Here is a 12871-nt window from a genome sequence, read left to right on the forward strand (position 1 = left end):
TGGTATTTCACACCATATTCTTACACTTTTCTACAGGTTATTCAAGAATATGTTGCTTTAGTGGATAGCACAGAACTGAAGTTGAACCTTGCCACAAAGTACAAGTGCCATAATATTGCGATTGATGTAAGTATAAGTGTGGATTTATTTCTGCTGTGATGTTGAGGGGCTGAGTGCCACAAAGAGCAGTAGCACAGTTTCATGCAGAGAGTCCATTGTTGGTGTGTTTTACATTCCCACAGAGGTCCAGAACAGCCAAGTGTGTTTAATGTCACAAATGGTCTGGGTCAACTCAGCTGCTGGATTTCCTCTCAAACACTATAAACAGCAGCCTTTCATCAGCCATCTCCCCTCCCTGCCCCGCCCTCGGCACCCGCTCCGCCCTCGGCACCCGCTCCGCCCTCGGCACCCGCTCCGCCCTCGGCGCCCGCTCCGCCCTCGGTCTTCTCCCTCCCAAATTCTCACCCCTGTATCCCGCACGATACCCCTGACTGCCAATCCTCGTCCCCCTCGCCCAGCAACCCTCGCCCCCTTCGTCCGCCATCCCTCGCCCTTCACTTGTCTGCCCCCCTCACCTGCCAACCATCAGCCCTCACCACCTCCCCCCCTCCATCCCCATTGAAGTGCATATGAGCAAGAAGGTTCCTTTACACGCTTTCTGCCCCCAAACAGCTTGTTCATGGTGAGAAAGGCACTCATTTTGAGTGCGTGTGATCCAAATACCCATCAAAATAAATTGATGAGTTGAGAGTACTGATGTGCCACAAGTTGTCCTGACTCTCCTGAACCTCTTGTGTTAGAAATCTCATTGCCAGAGGCATGAGAATGGTTCAGCTGGGAGATAATGGTTGGTTTGGGAGAGAGGGAATGTGCCTAAAAAAAGGTCAGGATACCCTGATGAAGGATGAGTGAAGATGATGGCATTGGTTCCAGATGTTGTTTAAATTGGAGATGTAAATATCAGTTGAGGTTACAGAAAGTAAATGATGCAGTAGTTTGTAAAAGTTTGTTTACTTATTTCTTTGCTCCTAATTTAGACCTACAGGGATCTCAAGGACCGACAGCAGCTGGTTCTGTACAGAGACAAAGTGGAGAAAAACACACAAGAGCACAGGAAGATTGACTATATACTGAGCAATTCTGTAAGTTTAAAACGCGACTTTAAATTTTAGCTAGTGCTGGGCTGCAAGAATGTTTAAAGCACTTGTGACAGCTGACTTAAATCTTCTGGCCAAGTGATGATCTCAGTCTGTAACTGGGACTCTGCGCTGCTTTAAAGCAACGGTCCAGTTCCAGAAATAGAGACAATTGCTGTTCTGTTAAAGCCGTTGCTTGCTTAATGGCTGGAAGTGAGAGCTACTTTCTTTTTAATTTATTTTTATTCATTCGTGGGACATAGGCGTCACTGGCTGGCCAGCATTTATTGTCCATCCCTAGTGAGCTGCCTTCTTGAATCGCTGCAGTCCACGTGATGTGGGTTGACCCACGATGCCATTAGGGAGGGAATTCCAGGATTTTGACCCAGCAACTGCGAAGGAACGGCGATATATTTCCAAGTCAGGATGGTGTGTGGCTTGGAGGGGAACTTGTGGGTGGTAGTGTTCCCATGCATCTGCTGCCCTTGTCTTTCTAGATGGAAGTGGTCGTGGGTTTGGAAGGTGCTGTCTAAGGATCTTTGGTGAATTGCTCAGTGCATCTTGTAGATAGTACACACTGCTGCTACTGAACGTCGGTGGTGGAGGGATTGAATGTTTGTAGATGTGGTGTCAGTCAAGCGGTCTGTTTTGTCCTGGATGATGTCAAGCTTCTGGGGTGTTGTTGGAGCTGCACCCATCCAGGCAAGTGGGGAGTATTCCATCACACTCCTGACTTGTGCCTTATAGATGGTGGATAGGTTTTGAGGAGTCAGGAGGTGAGTTATTCGCCACAGTATTCCTAGTCTCTGATCTGTTCTTGCAGCCACTGTGCTTATGTGGTAAGTCCAATTGGGTTTCTAGTCAATGGTAACCCAAAGGATGTTGACAATGGGGGAATTCAGCAATGGTAACACCATTGAACGTCAGAGAGTGTCTCTGGAAGCAGAAAGCATGAAAAGGAATCATCTTGCTCAAATGCACTTCAGTGGGGGTGGATGATGGCTGGCAGGTGAGGGGAGTGCGAGGGTTGGCGGGCGAGGTAGGGGCGAGGGTTGGCAGGCAGGGGGACGAGGGTTGGCGAGCAGAGAGGAATGGTGGGGGATAGAGGGGTGAGAATTGGGATGGGTGAGGATCGAGATCATTGTCTGGCATTTGTGTGGCGTGAATGTCTGCCCAAGCCTGGATGTTGTCCAGATAATTTGAAAACAAGTAAATGAAAAATGAATGCACCTGCCTGATTGTTAACTGTAGTTTTGAATATTATTGTGTTTTGCAGCAGATCAGATGGAAAAATTGATGAACCAAGATTCAATGCAGCAGTACCTCCTGTGTACATGATTCCTGAGGGAGCGGGAGGTTGAAAAATCTGGTAATCAGCGACAAGGAGGAGTGATCAACATCAACCTTTGGAGAATCGCAGGAGCTCTTCCCCCTCGCGATTAAAATGAATAATTAAATGGAAGCTTATAAACTAAGTGTCCTATCCATACATTTGTATATTCCATGTGTATCAAGTTGTTCAGTTGCAAGGTTTTGACTTTTAAGAAAGGGAGATGGAGCGAGGGAAGGGTGGGGAGCGGTGGAGGAGGTATGGCTGGTGAAAGACAGTCCTGAAGCTAAAACTAACAAAATACTGAGGATAAGAGACAAGCTCTCTTTCAAAACTTGAGGTATTTGGTTTTAGCCAGTAGTTGTTGCTAGCTGGCTTCACCGTTAACATCTAGAAACAAGAATATGATACTAGAGAAAAGTTAATATATTTATTATCTGTTTGTTTGGGCTCTCCCCTAATAACGCTTTGAAAAAAAGTTCAATTCCTAAATATTATTTCAACATAAATGAAAGGAAGCATTTTTGTTGTACAGAAACTGAAAACCAAGTTGCACATTAAAAATAAATTTTGTAATAAAATGCTAAACTCTGGTAGTTTTTTCTATGTTGCATTTCATTTGTTTATTTGTATGGTGCTTTATTGTTTTCTTCCTGTGCCTGGCATCACTTCTGGTCTATCTTAGGCCTTAAGGGGAGAATGAGAGTTGATTGAGGGATGAATGAGAGAACTTGCTCCTTTTCCTTCTGGTGAGGTGGGAAATTCTCCCAGTGTGTGGAGCTTTGCTGGGGCATAAGTGGGCATCAGGTGAGTGGGAGTTGAGTTCACAAACAGGGCATATATAGGCACAAACTCAATTTACAAGATAATGGTTGGAATGTGAGTCTTTACAGGTAATCAAGTCTTAAAAGTACAGACAATGTGAGTGGAGAGAGGGTTAAGCACAGGTTGAAGAAATGTGTATTGTCTCCAGCCAGGACAGTTAGTGAGATTTTGCAAGTCCAGACAAGTCGTGGGGGGGTTGCAGATAGTGTGACATGAACCCAAGTTCCCGGTTGAGGCCGCCCTTGTGTGTGGAATTTGGCTATCAGTTTCTGCTCAGCGATTATGCGTTGTGTGTCGTGAAGGCCGGCTTGGAGAACACTTACCCGAAGATCAGAGGCTGAATGCCCGTGACTGCTGAAGTGTTCCCCAACAGAAAGAGAACACTCCTGCATGGTGATTGTTGAGCGGTGTTAATTTATCCATTGTCAATGCATCTGCATGGTTTCCCCAATGGCCCATGCCTCGGGACATCCTTTCCTGCAGCGTATCAGGTAGACAACGTTGGCTGAGTTGCAAGAGTATGTACCGTGTACCTGGTGGATGGTGTTTTCACGTGAGATGATGGCATCCGTGTCGATGATCTGGCACGTCTTGCAGAGGTTGCTGTGGCAGGGATGTGTGGTGTTGTGGTCACTGTTCTCCTGAAGGCTGGGTAGTTTGCTGAGGGCAATGGTCTGTTTGAGGTTGTGCGGTTGTTTGAAGGCAAGAAGTGGGGATGGCCTTGGCGAGGTGTTCGTCTTCATCGATGACATGTTGAAGGCTCCGGAAAAGATGTCGTAGCTTCTCTGCTCTGGGAAAGTACTAGATGATGAAGGGTACTCTGTCCGCCGTGTCCCGTGTTTGTCTTCTGAGGAGGTCGGTGCTGTTTTTCGCTGTGGCGTGTCGGAACTGTCGATCAATGAGTCGAGTGTCATATCCAGTTCTTATGAGGGCATCTTTCAGCATCTGGAGGTGTCTGTTGCGATCCTCCTCATCTGAGCAGATCCTGTGTATACCACAGGTCCGTAGGGGATGGCTTCTTTAACGTGTTTAGGGTGGAAGCTGGAGAAGTGGAGCATCGTGAGATTATCCGTGGGCTTGCGGTACAGTGAAGTGCTGAGGTGACCGTCCTTGAAGATGCGTGTGTCCGAGAATGCAACTGATTCCGGATAGTAGTCCATGGTGAGTCTGATGGTAGGATGGAATTTGTTGATGTCATCATAGAGTTGTTTCAGTGATTGTTCGCCATGAATCCAAAGGAAGAAAATGTCATTGATATATCTAGTGTATAGCATCGGTTGAAGGTCCTGTGCGGTGAAGAGGTCTTGTTCGAACCTGTGCATGAAGATATTGGCATATTGAGGTCTGTACCTTTAAGACTTGATTATCTGTAAAGACTCGCATTCCAACCACTATTTTGTAAACTGAGTTTGTGTCTATATATGCCCTGTTTGTGAACACAACTCCCACTCACCTGATGAAGGGGCAATGCTCCGAAAGCTTGTGGCTTGTGATACCAAATAAACCTGTTGGACTTTAACCTGGTGTTGTGAGACTTCTTACTGTGCCTATCCCAGTCCAATGCCCGCAACTCCACATCATGGACAAAATGACCAAGTGCTTCATCCTTTAGTTCCATCCTCAAACCAGTGGCTTTGCTTCAAGAAAGTATTTAATTAGCCAGGAAGTGCTTTGTGTCCCAAGGTCAGGAAGGGTGCTATATAAATGAAAATATTTTATCTCATTAGCGTTTCCCACTAAGCTTGTGTGGTATGAGACAGGCACCAGAGTACAATTGCCACAGCCCGTTGCTGTCACTGCTGACTTGCATGCCCTCAATTCCCCTTTGTGTGTTGGGGTGGTGAGGGTTGTGAGTTGGGCTGGTTAGGGTGGAGACAGGTTGAGTCTGACCCTGGGAGAGGGCAGTGGGCAGTATCAGCGACTGTTCCCAATGGGGTTCCTGCCCAGTGACTGTTCCCAATGGGGTTCATGTCCAGTGACTGTTCCCAAATGGGGTTCCTGCCCAGTGACTGTTCCCAATGGGATTTCTGCTCAGTGACTGTTCCCAATGGGATTTCTGCACAGTGACTGTTCCCAATGGGATTCCTGGCTCAGTGACTGTTCCCAATGGGATTCCTGGCTCAGTGACTGTTCCCAATGGGGTTCCTGAGCTGCTGCAGCTTGAGGCTCAGCTCTAGGTGTCCCGCTCACTGCCTGAGCGCTCAGCCTCAGGACCCTCCCTAGCAACGCGTCCCCTGGCTCCGTATCCAAGGGCCCCGGGGCGATCATGGCCAAACAGCTCGGGGTCATCCCGGAGAAAATCCGCAGCAAGCGGATCTTCCTCAACAACTTAGACTCGTTTGTGGGGACTCAGACTGGGAAGGTTAGCGAAATCGGCAACTGGTTACTGAGGGGCGGGGGGGGGGGGGGGGGTAATTGTGTATGTGAGGGGTACAAGTGTGTATGTGTGTGGAGGGAGTGTATGTGGGGGTAAGTGTGTGTGGTGGGGGTAATTGTGTTGGGGTACAAGTGTGTGTGTGGTGGGGTTAGTGTGTGGGAGGTACAAGTGTGTTGGGGGGGCTGTGGGTATGTGTGTGGGTAAGTGTGTGGTGGGGAGTGAGTCAGGGTATAAGTGTGTGTGGGGGGTAACTGTGGGTAGATATTTGAGTCTTTTGGGGTACATGTGTGTGTGGGAGGGTTAACTGTATGTGGGGGTAATTATTCATGCCTATGTGAGGGTATATGTACATGTGAGGGGGGGGTTAAATGGTTAGCACTGTTGTCTCACAGCGCCAGGGACTCGGGTTCAATTCCGGCCTAAGGTGGCTGACTGTGTGGAGTTTTCACATTCTCCCTATGACTCCCTGTGTGGGTTTTCTCCGGGTGCTCTGGTTTCCTCCCACAGTCCAAAGGATGTGCGGGTTAGGTTGATTGGCCAGGCTAAATTACACTTAGTATCAAAAGATGTGTAGGTTAGGTGGATTAGCCATGGTAAATGCGCGAGGTTATTGGGAGTGGGTGGGGAGGTCGGGAATGAGTGTGCCTGAGTAAAATGTTCTTTCAGAGAGTCAGTGCACACTCGATGGGCTGAATGGCCTTCTTCTGCAATGTTGGGGTTCTATGTGCATGTGGGAGTAGAGATGTGTCAGTCTGCTGGGATATATGTGTGAGGCCACAAATGTGTGAGTGGAGGGTAAGCGTATGTGAGGAGAGTGTGTGTGGGGTTAACTGTATGTGGGGCAAGAATTCATGTCCAAATGTATGCGGCTAACTGTGGGGTTAAGTGTGTAAGTAAGTGCAAGTCTGCATGTGGGTAAGTATATGTGTAAGTGTGCGTGCATGTTTGTTTATGTAAATATATCTTTAAATGTGTATGTAAATGTGCATAAGTATGTAAGGTTGTGTATGTATATGTATACTCGTGTACGTGATTCTGGTTGGGGAAATTCCAGAATGGTGCAAAGAAAGAACAAAGAAAAGTATAGCAAAGGGACAGGCCCTTCGGCCCTCCAAGCCTGTGCTGATCATGATGCCCTACCTAAACTAAAAAAACCTTCTTCCCTTACTCGGATCACATCCCCTCAGAATATTATATGTTTCAATAAGATCACCTCTCATTCTTTAAACTCCAATGAGTAAAGGCTCAGCCTGCAGCACTTTGCCTCATGAGACAACCCCTTCATCTCAGGAATTGCCGAGTGAATCTTCCCTGATGTACGGGAGAGGTGCCATTTGGCCCACTGTGCCTATGCCAGCTAAGATGGCATGAATGGTACTCCTCACCTGTATCTAGCCTGTGATTTCTGAACTTCATCTTCCTTTACTACAGAGCGCCTCCACCATTTTACAAACTTGATTCTACGTTATATTTTTATAAATGAGCACAGCACATTAAACACATTAAAAAGAATGTCTGATGAGCCTTTAGACAATAGGGGCTGGTTTCAACTTGACTTGATCACATCATTACGGCAACTGATTAAACTCCTACTGTGTATTCCCAGGCACTTAAGTAGAAGGAACACAGTACGTTTGACAAGATAGTTTTTGAGTCCAGGAAAGATAATTTAATTGAAGGAGGGAGCAAATTCATCGAAGAGGGCATAAAGCTGGCAGTATCAGAGCTGTTAAAAATTGGGCAGAGCTACAACGAGTGTCTGATGCCATTAGTTTTACTGCCTTTCTGAAGTTGGGTGGCACGGTGGCACAGTGGTTAGCACTGCTGCCTCACAGCGCTAGGGACCCGGGTTTGATTCCCGGTTTGGGTCACTGTCTGTGTGGAATTTGCACATTCTCACCGTGTCTGCGTGGGTTTCCCCCGGGTGCTCCGGTTTCCTCCCACAGACTGAAAGACGTGCTGGTTAGGTGCATTGACCCGAACAGGTGCCAGAGTGTGGCGACTGGGGGAATTTACAGTAACTTAATTGCAGTGTTAATGTAAGCCTTACTTGTGACTAATAAATAAACTTTACTTTAAGTTGAAAGTTTTTTCAAGTTTTTCATTGACAGTGGCAAAGTGCACTGCCATAGGTTTCAAAGCTTGGAAATTCCATTTTCACACGCTCCCATCATGAAACATCGACCAAACTGACCTTTGCTAATATAATATATGACCTTTGCTAAGATTGTCAGTGCTGAAAGTTAACAATGCTGTTGAAGAACTGTACAAAAACACCTCCATGAGAAGGTTTTGATTTGTAATTCTTTATCATGCTGAACCTGTACAAAATGCTAGTTAGGTTCCAGCTGGGGTATTGTGTCTGATTCTGGGCACCACATTTTAAGAAGGGCATGAAATCTTTAGAGACGGTACAGAAAATATTTATTAAAATGGTTCCAGGTGAAGGATTACAGTTACATGGATAAACAGGAGAAGTTGGAATAAAAGCAAATTACTGCGGATCTGAAACAAAAACAGAAAATGCTGGAAAACCTCAGCAGGCCTGGCAACATCTATGGGGAGAGAATGGAGCTAATGTTTCAAGCCTGGAGCTCTAACGAAGAGTCTTCCAGACTTCAAACATTGGCTCTGCTCTCTCTCCACGGATGCTGTCAGACCTGCTGAGATTTTCCAGTGCTTTCTGCTTTTGTTGGAGAAGCTGGGGTTGTTTTCCATAGAGCAGAGAAAAAGCTAAGAGGAGGCAATGAAGGCATTTATGATTATGAAGGGTTTAGATAGAGTAAATAAAAGCAGAAACTATTTCCAGTGGCTAAAGAGCCGATAACCAGAGGAAACAGATAGATATAAGATGATTGGCAAAAACCTGATTTGTCATAAAATAAACTTTTATACAGAACAAGTGAATAGGATTTGGAATACACTGCCTGATAGAGCGGTGGATACAGATTCAATAGTCACTTTCAAAAGAGAATTGGATAAATACGCCAAGGGGAAGAAAATGTCAGGAGTGTTGGGAGTGCACGAGGGAATGGAACCAACGAGATTGTTCCTCAGATGAGATGGCACAGACTTGATGAATCAAATGACCTCCTTCTGTGCTGTATTGTTCTCTGCTTCTATGAACTCAAGGGTTAAAATCTGATACCTGATTCATTTCCAGCATCTATCCAGCTGTGTAGTTGGAGCATCGCTGGAGGAACTGGTAGAAGATGAAGAGCAAGTTGAGGAAGAGACTGACACCATCAAAAGTGTTCAAATATCCAAGGGGACATACCAGGTGGTAGGAACAATGAATGATGCTGAAGCCAAGAAGCCTGAGTTTGCTTTTGAAATCTTCTCTGTAAGTCACTTTCCGAAGCAAAGATGTTCCTAAAAGTATTATTTTTAAAATTAATAACGGGACTGATACCTCAAAACAGGATTGGAGTTCTTATAATTAGGCAAAGACAAGTGTGCATGTTCATGGTTTCTTACCAGGTTACTATTGCTTGGCATGTAGAAGAGCTGATTGTTAATGATTATTAATCTCAATCACAAAGGGATAGGGTGGGGCAGTATGGTAGCACAGTGGTTAGCACTGCTGCTTCGCAGTGCCAGGGACCTGAGTTCGATTCCGGCTTGGGTCACTATCTGTGTGGAGTTTGCACATTCTCCCCATGTCTACGTGAGTTTCCTCCGAGTGCTCCGGTTTCCTCCCACATTCCGAAAGACGTGCTGGTTAGTCGCATTGGCCATGCTAAGTTCTCCCTCAGTGTACCCGAACAGAAGCTGGAGTGTGGTGACGAGGGGAATTTCACAGTAACTTCATTGCAGTGTTAATGTAAGCCTTACTTGTGACTAATAAATAAACTTAAAAATGCTGCACTTGTATAACAGGCCAATCACAATCTGAAAGGAACTATAATTACTAGATAGTAATCGATGAGGCTCCAGCAACAAGAAGGGTTTATTAACCTATATTAATTATATACATCCTAAGGGTCTGACAGAACATCTGCACAGGTCCACTCTCTTCTCCCTGGTTCCATCTGAGGTCCCCAAGACACTCGCCTACACTCCTGATTGGCCTTGCTTAATTCGTTGCCACTCCATAGGATCCGGCCCAATCACGTAGCCCACAAAGGATCGCCCCTTAAAGGGGCCACATTACCCACTCCTTACCCCCTAACTCTTGAGTCCACCTATGAATGAAAACAAAAAAGGAAATGTTATTAAGCATAGGCATACAGACACAATATCACATTAGGGACACCAAAAGGAAAGTCCATTCACAAAATCAGTCGATCCAGAAACTACCAGACTCTTGTGGAATGCCACAACTCAATACAGGGTGCTTCAGCAAGCAGTGAATCCGGTCCAGCAGAAGCAAAAGGCAAACTCATCAGCTCAGGGCGATATCTTCCCCAGTGGCTTCTCCCTCCTTGGCTACAGAAGCCAGAGGCAGCTTTGGCTCTACAAAGGCTGCAGGTATTCCTGGTTCTGGAGCTGGTACACATAAATCTGCAGTGGGGACACACCTATTGGTGCCCTGGATCAGGTCCAGCTCTAGTCCTCAAATGATCCACATGTTTTTTCACATGGCAACCTTATACATCCAACACGTACGAAACTGGTCACGTTCTCTCTACAATTCTTCCTGACACCCAGACTGGTCCATCCAAAGTTTCTTGCTATGACTAGGCCATCGACCTCGAACATTCTGTGTCCTTCAAGTCATGGTGTTCTTTCTGGGAGGTCTGGCCAGCCTCCACCCTCCCAGACAAATCTGGAAACACCAAATCCAAGTAGGTTTGAAGGTGGTGTCCCATTAATAATTAGCTGGCGTAAACCCTGGTCGTAGTACTGGGCATAGTACTGTACAATAATAACAAGAAACTTGAGAAACGTAAAGTCAGTGGCCTCTGAGCTTGCTTTTTCATCAAAGCCTTAAATGATTGTATGGCTTGCTCAGCCAAGCCATTCGAGGCTGGGTGGTAAGGGACAGACTGAACGTAGTGTATTCCATTTGACCTGACAACCTGACGGAACTTCTCAGCTGCAAATACTGTGCCTGTTTTTTATTCATTCGTGGGACGTGGGCATCGCTGGTGGCCAGCATTTATAGCCCATCTCTAGTTGCGCTTGTTCAAAGGGTAGTGAGTGTCAACCACATTGCTGTGGCTCTGGAGTCACGTGTAGGCCAGTCCAGGTAAGGACAGCAAATTTCCTCCCCTAAAGGAATTAGTGAACCAGACAGGTTTCATCAGTAGATTCTTAATTCCAGATATTTTTTATTGAATTCAGATTCCACCATCTGCTGTGGCAGGATTTGAATCTGGGTCCCCAGAACATTAGCTGAGTTTCTGGATTAATAATCTAACGATAATACCACTAGGCCATTGCCTCCCCTGCCATTGTCGGACATGAAGACCTCAAGGACGCCATGGATGGCAAAGACCTGCTGATGGTGGCTGTGGCCGTCATTAGCTGACCTTCAGCCATTTTGAATGTGCATCCACCAGGATGAGGAAGAACATATGTCGCATGAATGGTCCAATGATGCACATCCCAGGCAGAGCAGGATGAAAATACTGGCCTGAAGTTATGTCTGGTGGCCTGGTATCGAGAAAGAGATTGAAAGAATGCTCAGCCAGTGCCTGAGTTGTCAAGCCCAGCAGTTATTGCCACCACCAGTTAATATATATATCCGTGGGAGTGGCCAAGTCGTCCATGATCGCATTTATACATAGATTTCATTGGACCATTCATGGGACAGATGTTCCTCATCCTGGTGGATACACATTCAAAATGGCTAGATGTCCGGCCAATGAAGTCTACAATGGCCACAACCACCATTGGCAGGTTGTGTGCGGCCTCTCAATGTCAACTGACATCTTGTGGGAAAGGACAGCTCCCACTCTATATGGTGATGTATCACAGGTCACTACCAACGGTTTGGCTGGATCAAAATTTACCAGTTTGTTGATGACTGTAAGGCTTGCTTTACTTTAGCAAACGCCTCTTTTTGCGCCTCTCCCCATTTCCATCACTGATGGTTCTTCAGAAGCTGGTCTAATGGGATCAGAGTCATGGACACATTCTGCAGGAATCTCCCATTATAATTTACCATTCCTTGGAAAGATTTGAACTCCGTAACATTCCTAGGTTGTGGTATTTCTTTGATGGCTTTCACCTTGTCCTCAAAGGGATGCAAGCCAAGGTTTATAACCTCATCCACTTGTAATGCACATTTCTTGTGTTTTAAGTGGATGCCTGCTTCTTTAAACCTTTTTGGGACCTTTTTCATGTTTGCTCTGTGCCCCTTGGGGGATACTCCAGTGAGGGCTTTCCCCAGCCTTATTTTTCCAATGGCTTCATCATTAGCATCCTCACCTTTACCCTATGTAAACTCCAACTCATCCAGAACTCTGTTACCTAGAATGTTACCCCTTTGCTTATCAACTTTGTTAACTCTCTATCCTCAACATATCAACCTCAGGATTTTCATTGTCTTCTATAAATGTTCCTGCTTGCATCCAGTGCTCTCCTGACTCTGGACCATTTGTGTTCCTTCTTCCCCTGATGTACCATTGGCGGCAGAACCATTTCACTCCAATGCTCTGGGAGCCTCACCGAACATGGGAGACTTTCACCCAGTTTCAAAAGCCTTCTTAAAACCTAACTCCTCAACAATATCTTATCTATTGTCCTTAATTCTACCACAACTCAGACACTGGGAGTTTGTAGAACCTGAGGAGGAGCTTGGGAGGATTTGCCGCTTTAAAGACAGGATATATTAGACATTATTGCTGTTCACTGTGCCAGTTCTGATGAAAGATTACACCTGAAACCTCGACTTGTATTTCTCTTTTAGATACAAATAAACCCACTGTGCCTTGCCATCAACTTCCAGCTTTATTTCAGATTTCTAACATTTCCAGTTTTGCTTTGAGAAATTAGCTTTTCCCATTAAGTAAAGGTGTTTTTCAATGTTATTGGAGCAACAATGAAATAAAATATTTCAAACTGATGGTATGGTACTAAGACTTGCAAATCAGTTCTCAGGTTCCACCCGTGTCACCATTTTGTTTCATTTTTCTTTACTAGTTTTAGTTTTAATCTTTTTTTTTCTTATTTTGTTCCTGAACAGCATGATTCTGCCATTCACACCTCCCCGAGACACACTTCTTGTTTATTTACTTGTCCTATTAACACTGCCTT

The 12871-nt window shown here is 45.6% G+C and overlaps 2 protein-coding genes across 3 annotated transcripts in view; both read left to right on the forward strand.

Annotated features, from left to right (window-relative positions):
• The window catches only part of vipas39 (VPS33B interacting protein, apical-basolateral polarity regulator, spe-39 homolog), a 43366-nt gene extending 40295 nt beyond the window's left edge, over positions 1-3071 (forward strand). Inside the window, exons 18-20 of one of the 2 annotated variants that reach the window (XM_078234377.1) lie at positions 37-126; positions 1038-1142; positions 2413-3061. In XM_078234377.1, the coding sequence (XP_078090503.1) occupies positions 37-126; positions 1038-1142; positions 2413-2433 (216 nt within the window). In that variant the 3' untranslated portion in view covers positions 2434-3061. Of the gene's footprint in view, positions 1-36; positions 127-1037; positions 1143-2412 lie in introns of both variants that reach the window. The other variant, XM_078234376.1, reaches the window with a different exon arrangement.
• A 2447-nt stretch (positions 3072-5518) lies between these two features.
• ak7b (adenylate kinase 7b) overlaps positions 5519-12871 on the forward strand; it is a 57439-nt gene continuing 50086 nt past the window's right edge. The window contains exons 1-2 of the mRNA XM_078234375.1: positions 5519-5653; positions 8832-9011. Coding sequence (XP_078090501.1) covers positions 5558-5653; positions 8832-9011 — 276 coding nt within the window. The 5' untranslated portion in view covers positions 5519-5557. The remainder of the gene's footprint in view (positions 5654-8831; positions 9012-12871) is intronic.

Source organism: Mustelus asterias, chromosome 18 (genome assembly GCF_964213995.1).
Source record: "Mustelus asterias chromosome 18, sMusAst1.hap1.1, whole genome shotgun sequence".
Lineage (NCBI taxonomy): Eukaryota > Metazoa > Chordata > Chondrichthyes > Carcharhiniformes > Triakidae > Mustelus > Mustelus asterias.